The following is a 7,899-nucleotide window of genomic DNA, read 5'->3' on the forward strand; positions in this document are numbered from 1 at the left end:
ATCCATGCTACCAAAGCAAGAGGTTCGATCCAATGTTCATCGATGTGTCTACGGCGTTTTCCGGAGTGTAACTCTATCAGATACGACAAGGTGTCAAAATCGTGTGAATTATTGGCGTGCATGATGCTAGCTAAACGAGAAAACAAGAATTGTATGACATATGGAATAAATCTGTCCGTAAGTGAAATATCGAACAAAGTGCAATGGTTGTCTTGTTTGACCAATCTAACTATATCAAGATAATTAATTTTTTTTTTCAAATTTTTAGCGTGATTGCAGTGAAATATTGAAGACTTCTCCGAGTTCTCAAAGTGGAGTATATGCAATTACCAGTAACGACGGAACCAGGACATGGCCTGTTTACTGCGACATGGTCACCGACGGTGGAGGATGGATAGTAAGTGTATCTTGTTTCTTCGCTTTGTCAAGATAAATATTACGATTTTACCAAATGTAATTTCAACATTATAGTTACATTTACATACATTACAAATGTATTGTCTCTGTCTCTTATACACATCTAGATGTGTATAAGAGACAGCGATATATGACACTACTCTAGTTTCATATTCTGACGAAGAAAGTAGTATCTTGCGACTTGGCCGGCAAACGTAGGCCTAGTGCTCGAGTTCCTTCTAATATCGTTTTTGTTTTCTCTCGGAACTATTTACCTGTAGGCTATTATCCATTCAACTTTTCTATTTATGTTTCGGTTTCTTTATAGCTTGAATGGCTTCACTAGCCATACTTACAACTTGGGATGTTTTTTTCTGTTAAAAAAAAATACTTGTTGTGGTGGTCGGATGGTAACACCATGCTATTGCATCTATTTTGTTCAATAATTGTTAGCATGTGCGTTTATACCAACGTCTCAGCTGATTGCAGTGCATCCACTAAATATACAATACAAACGATCTTAGTTACCTTAAATGGAATAGTAACACTGAAGCTATTGTTACCAAAGTTAATAACAAATTATTTCTATTATGGGCATTAAAAGGATAATATACAAATATTGACGGCTCATGATGGGAATGGTGAAATGCCCCTAGGATCCTATATCATACTTACCGGATCCACCTCTTCGCTCTTTCTTCATAAATCCTGTCACAAATGACGACATTATGTTCATAGAGTACCACAGTCGTGTCGTCACGACGCCAGGTGGCACTCTCTGTTGTCAACAGACGTTGGTTACAGTTCATTACGCCTGAAAGGCTTCATAGGTTTTCTGGAATAAGCATTTTAAAATCTAATCTTTTTCATAATGTACTAAAAACACAAAAGCTCGCATTATATTAGTTATCGAACACACATTTAATCATCAATTAAAATTTACAAAGAAAAAGTAAGATACAACATCTTAATAATTACGGTACGTTAAAAATTGTGATCAATGGTTTGTCAGTGAGGAAAATGGCGCCCGGTTGAACGTTTTTTGCAACGATAGCAACGGAGTAGTATCAGGACGTAACACTGTAGTACTCTATTATCACCAAAAGTACTGGTGATGACCTGGTCACGGCACATATAATTAAAAAAATGTTACCATGTCTATTAGACCAACTAACATTCTCTATTAATTGTTCATTTTCATAGGGTGTATTTCCAAATCTTCTAAGATTACCTGAAGCACCCCCTGTCTACAGAAAGGGAGACAAAGACCAAATTTCTAATTATAGGCCTAGATATTTCTCTCCTAAGCGTTTTCTCAAAGATTATCGGGAAACTTATGCACCAACGACTTTATAATTACCTGAATAAATATAATATTCTCTATACCCATCAATACGGCTTTCGCCATAGTCATTTCAAATCCCATGCTACTCTTGATTTTAGTTAATAACATTACGAATGACTTCGATAATAAACAGTTTTTGCTCTCCATCTTTTTAGATTTATCTAAAGGCTTTTGCTTTATTAACCAGAATACTATTATTTGTAAATTATTTAATTATGATATTAGGGGAGTTGCATTAAATTGGTTTAAAATCCATTAGGAAAAGCACAAGCTGTATGTTGCCATAGGTTACTGCAAACCATCAGTGAGAGATGTGACCTGCGGAAGACCACAAGAGTCTGCAGTAGGGCCCATTTTATTTTAAATTTTCGTAAATTATGACCTTCCTCAAACGAGTGATACTCTAACGGTAATATCCTTTGCAGATGATATTTTTTTTATACCCACTTAGATCTAAATGTTAATACTGTTAACACAGAACTACACATTTTCACTGAATGGTTAGCCGCAAATAAAATTTTCACACCAAAATAAAAAATAAATCTTTCTAATTTGAAAACTTTCAAATTTGAAATAAAAAAAAAAAATGAAATAAATAGTAGATTGAGCGAAAAAACTATACTTTGCTTCTTGGTGTGTATATAAGAACAGTTACGTTGGATCAAACAACAAAATTATGTTTCTAAAAGAAATTCTAAAGTGATTAGTGTAGTTAGTAGATTGCGATCTTCCCCTAATATACTCTACCAATATTAACAATACGCTCATTCAACCCCACCTTCTCTATTGCAACCTAATTTGGGCAGCTGACTACCCCACAAATTTAGAAAAGCTTTAACAAATTAATTAAACGTGCCGTTCGAAAAATTACTTTTTCTGACTATCTTGCTCCCTTTAAACCTCTTTGTAAAAAAAAACTAAATATACTTAAAATTAATTAGCAGAAAGTCGCCAAATCAAATTAGTACAATTGATTAACAACAAACAGCTAACTGCATAGGCTGAAAAGATATATTGGTTTAGTTGTTTTTTTTAAATTTGTTTATTTATTTTTATTTTTCTCTTAATATATTTTAGAAATTGTGCATGTTTATTTTGTAAGTTTCACCATAATCATGATATTTGTGAGTTCAACGTTTTCAGCCGTCTGGCTGTTTATTGTACATTTTATACCGTAATATATAATTTTTTTTAAATAGTATATTGCTGGATGAGTGCTTTAAATTGTTAGTTTTAGGGGACACCTTTTTGGTGTCGTTCTACACATTTATAGCAATGTCTATCTGTTCCTTAGGAAAAGTCTGTAGCAGATTTAGAACTGCGACTCTAGCAAAACCAGATAATTGGCAAAATGGTGACTGTGTGCCTAGTAGAACTATCCATGCTACCAAAGCAAGAGGTTCGATCCAATGTTCATCGATGTGTCTACGGCGTTTTCCGGAGTGTAACTCTATCAGATACGACAAGGTGTCAAAATCGTGTGAATTATTGGCGTGCATGATGCTACCTAAACGAGAAAACAAGAATTGTATGACATATGGAATAAATCTGTCCGTAAGTGAAATATCGAACAAAGTGCAATGGTTGTCTTGTTTGACCAATCTAACTATATCAAGATAATTAATTTTTTTTTCAAATTTTTAGCGTGATTGCAGTGAAATATTGAAGACATCTCCGAGTTCTCAAAGTGGAGTATATGCAATTACCAGTAACGACGGAACCAGGACATGGCCTGTTTACTGCGACATGGTCACCGACGGTGGAGGATGGATAGTAAGTGTATCTTGTTTCTTCGCTTTGTCAAGATAAATATTACGTTACGTTACCAAATATAATCTCAACATTATAGTTACATTTACATACATTAGAAATGTATTGTCTGCATTCGCTAAAATAACATATATCCATATCGTAGTATCTACATGAAATTGAATAGCATTTAATACTGTAGACAAAATTTGCACAGAAACCCCAACAACCCCAATCTTTATATGACTCTCAAATCATATGGCAATTTTTCCGATAATGTTGTTTAGAGCTAAAAAGCTAGATGTAAATTTAGGTTTTTCAGAAACGTCAGTCTAGTTGGACCGATTTTAATAATTCGTGGTTACATTACAAGAATGGTTTCGGCACTATGTGTGATTTCTGGCTAGGGAACGAACTAATCCATCAGATAACAGCATCTGGAGAGTACAGCCTTCGACTGGATATGACTACGACAAATGGTGACGTTTACTTTGCAACATACTCATCGTTTACCGTCAAGGGAGAGAGTGACAAGTACAGATTGGAACTTGGAGATCTAATAGACGACAATGCTGGTAAGCATTATTTAACTATCAGTCCCATTTAGTTTACTTGTATACTCCACCATAAGTTTTCCTGCACCAAGGGCAATACGAACAGGTCCTCAACTCAATAGCTTAAAATTTAATGTGATGCACAGATTTTAAATGTGGGCTAGTCAGACCATTGCTTTTCCTTTGCAGATTCAATTATTTTTTTTTTTATGGATAATGAGCTAAGGCAATTCCAAGAACCATCACATAGCTCCCATTTCAAGGGCGCAGCCAAGGTAAAATTTTTAGAGGAGTCGCATTTCATATATTACATTGTTTTTTCCATATTACCGATAATTTACTACTATATTCGTGATATTTTTTTTATTTTTATTAATTTGAGGGAGTCAGGACCCCATAGACACCCCACCCCTCTCACTGCCCCCTGCATTTCATAGTAGTTATAAAACACTGATATTTTTTTATGCTATGAGTAAACTCTAGCTTTCCTCCAGTGTTAATATCAATCAATGAACAAACTCACAAAGATGTTCAATAAGCCTCGAATAGTCATAAATGTTTGAAGAATAGTAGAAGTTTGTAATCCATCTTGCTATGGTAGCCGACTAAACTAAAACAATATTGTACCTAATTGCCGTACTTTTTTGGAAATATATAATTTATCAACAGTTAAGACGAAACCTGTTAAGTTCACACTGTCTTGAAAGGTGAGTTTTTGAACGCAGCCTGTGCATATAAAATTATCTCACTTTTTATTTGTAATACTGTAAAATTTGATAAAAGATCATAGCAAAACTAGATGATGATCACAGCAAAAAAAGAATTATATAGGCCTATTGTTTGTTGTAATAATAATACAAAAAAACGTTTCTGTGTAGCAACCCTTGATTTATAAATCAATAAATTTACACAGTTTGCTCATAATAACTCAATTAGATTATATTCAACAAGAACCCAGGTATGAGAGAGAGTAGCTTGCACTGGTTTAGCGGGGCGCGTTTTTTTTTTTTCCGTACGAAACATTTGCATGAAACTTCACTCGGGCCATCTTGGATTGACTCGAGTGAGTACGATACGAGGAACAATAGTCCGGCAGCTTAGCAGATGGATGTGGACGTTTCGGACAAAAGCACCAATTTTTTTTTACATGCTCCTTATGGTCATAGCATTCAATTTTTGGTAGGAACCACCTCATCCGGGGTCATTATGGCGGCCATCTTGGATTTCAAAATGGCCGCCTAATAAAACCTATGTTTATCTATATCTCCGCTTCTAAACCATTTGGAATTATAATTCTAACGTCTGAAACTATTTTTAAATGGTCAAGGAATACAATCATATCATTTTTTAACTGGTCAGATTGCCACAAATTGGTCATTTAAGGTCATTCAAGGTCAAATATTGTATGGTATCTTAAAATTACATAATTGTCATATTTTACATTAGAACCATACCCAGACTCTCAGAATTCAAAATCTTTACAATGAACTACAATATTTCATTCGAAGTCATTCTGGCGGCCATCTTGAATTTCAAAATTGCTGCCACGCAAATCCTATATTTATTAATATATGGGTTTTTAAACCATTTTGATGAGAATTAGGCCTATGATATCTAAAATTATATTTCATGGTCAAGGATTTATAACACTTGTTGTGACAAGGTCAGATGGTCATTAATGTCATAAAAGGTCATTCAATGTGTATACCATACCATTACCATTTTTTACCTGGTCAGATTGCCACAAATAGGTCATTTAAGGTCATTCAAGGTCAAATATTGTATGGTATCTTAAAAATTACGTAACTCATGTTTTACATTAGAACATTAGAATCATACATTCATTTGGTGCTATGCCATTTTGGCAGGTCTTATGGCATCCAGTATTTTAGAGCTGCCTATTCTCAGCTCTTCTCTTAATTTGAAAATAACTGTCACCCTGTTTCATTTGATGAAGAAAAACGCCGCGCTTTTCCTTACTCTTTGTGATTTTCCCAGAAAGCGTCTTGTAGGCCTAGGTAATTATGCAAAACCAAGGCCTAACTAAAAAATTAAAATTGTCATAGTATGTAACTCAAGTTAAAATAACACTTTCATTACTCGTGCAGCTTAACCAAAAATTATTATATGTCATTTTAAACGACCCATTAACATGTAACATCAATGTATTTTTAAAAATTAGACAGACGTTCTCTCAGAAGTTGTTTTGTAGACGTTTATCTGTTGATAACCTTTTGACCTCCTGAATTCTGCAATGAGATTTTCGGGTCGATTCAGCCGAGACGGCCGGAGTGGAGTTTCATGTAAATGTTTCGTACGCAAAAAAAATCGCGTACCGTACAGTACTTATTTATGTTCACTGATGGAATACGACGAACCGTACCTGCATTAACAAGTGACAACATTCCATCCCACACCCAAATTGGGGTACCAGGTGGAAAGGGGAAAAATGAAAGATATCTCTGGTTCATAGTCCTATCACAGAAAAAACAAATGTAAAGAATGCTTTTGGAAAAGTGTTTTCCAAACAGTTATAAATTACTACATACTTTGATACTTGATTGCTTGAACCTTTATTCATAAAATCAGGTATTAAAATAGACTTCTTTAAAGTGAAGCACACGCCTGGTTGTAGTAAACTCAATTGATGAATTTCTCATAAGAAAACGAAAAAATCCGTAAAATATTTAGAAGAAAATTAAGAACATGCCAGAAGCTGAAAATTAATATTTGAAACAAGATCAAATTATATAATCTGAATGCAGGCTAAACATTTATGTAGGCCTATATAACAATACCAATATGATTGAGAACATTAATTAAGGCTAAATTATTCAATTCTATTCAATTGTTTTATTACCTCAGGGGATGTACTTTCATTTGCACGTGGTAGAGATTTCTCAACCTACGATATAGACAATGATGATCATGTTACTATTCATTGCGCTAAGGTTATTTCTGGTGGTTGGTGGTATTCAGACTGCTTTAAATGCTTGCTAAATGGCTTGTTAGTAAACTTCAAGTGCGCGATTAATGATGCGTTTCCCAAGCTGCCGTTGAGTCATTCGGAGATGAAGATGAAGAGGAGGCTGTAAGTCGTTTTCTCTTTTGAGGAAACTTGTAATAAAAACAAATTGTAGAATTTTCAAGTGAGTTTAACAATTAGTGTTTAAGATGAAGTACGCATGGAAATTATGTTGAATGATATAGCTCTATTATATTTATTATTTGTAATGTTAATGTGGTGAAGACTATTATATTGAATAGAAACAAATCGAGTACATTATACAATTAGTAAGTCAGACCTTAGATTAATCAACGGCTATATACTAGAATAGAATACACAATAGAATATTTTTCTATTGTGAAACTGATAATTATTCATATAATATTTTATATATATAATATATTTTATATATATATATATATTAATATTATATGTAGTGTTGTCTAAAAGAAATAGGATGTTAGGCTTAATTTATAGAACATGTTTTAAATGTTTTGACCAGATATCGACACTAAAAATGTTAAATTTTGCACTGGAGAACTCAAATCTTGAATTTCCTGGTCACGTTTGCTCTCCTTTTAAAATAAATGAAATAAAAATTAATCTAATAAATACAAAGACGGACTACGAAAAATGATATATAGGCCCAGACCTGATGAAATCCGAACTGCCTATCCCGCCAGGACTAGAAAACCGAAGGAATATAAGTGATCCTACTCTTTTTTACATGATATGGGAAAGAATAGGCCTAATTTATTTTGATATTAATACTGGTTTCTCGTCTTATTCACCGTTTATATACATTCCGTGTCACTCAAGCCGCCAATAACTAGGCTACGCATATATAT

The 7,899-nt window shown here is 33.8% G+C and overlaps 1 protein-coding gene across 2 annotated transcripts; it reads left to right on the top strand.

Annotated features, from left to right (window-relative positions):
• The first annotated feature begins 28 nt into the window (after positions 1-28).
• LOC117120552 (ficolin-3-like) lies at positions 29-7,869 on the top strand. Of its 2 annotated transcripts, none has more exons than XM_033265580.1 (4): positions 29-177; positions 269-397; positions 3,804-4,065; positions 6,910-7,869. In XM_033265580.1, the coding sequence occupies exons 1-4, from the start codon at positions 43-45 to the stop codon at positions 7,137-7,139; spliced, it is 756 nt and encodes a 251-aa protein (XP_033121471.1). In that variant the 5' UTR covers positions 29-42; the 3' UTR covers positions 7,140-7,869. The 2 variants fall into 2 exon arrangements, with proteins under 2 accessions (XP_033121471.1, XP_033121470.1); XM_033265579.1 differs by lacking the exons at positions 29-177; positions 269-397 and adding exons at positions 1,225-3,295; positions 3,386-3,514.
• Positions 7,870-7,899: the final 30 nt, after the last annotated feature.

Source organism: Anneissia japonica, unplaced genomic scaffold (assembly GCF_011630105.1).
Source record: "Anneissia japonica isolate Jap-2015-1 unplaced genomic scaffold, ASM1163010v1 scaffold287955_len215512_cov160, whole genome shotgun sequence".
Lineage (NCBI taxonomy): Eukaryota > Metazoa > Echinodermata > Crinoidea > Comatulida > Comatulidae > Anneissia > Anneissia japonica.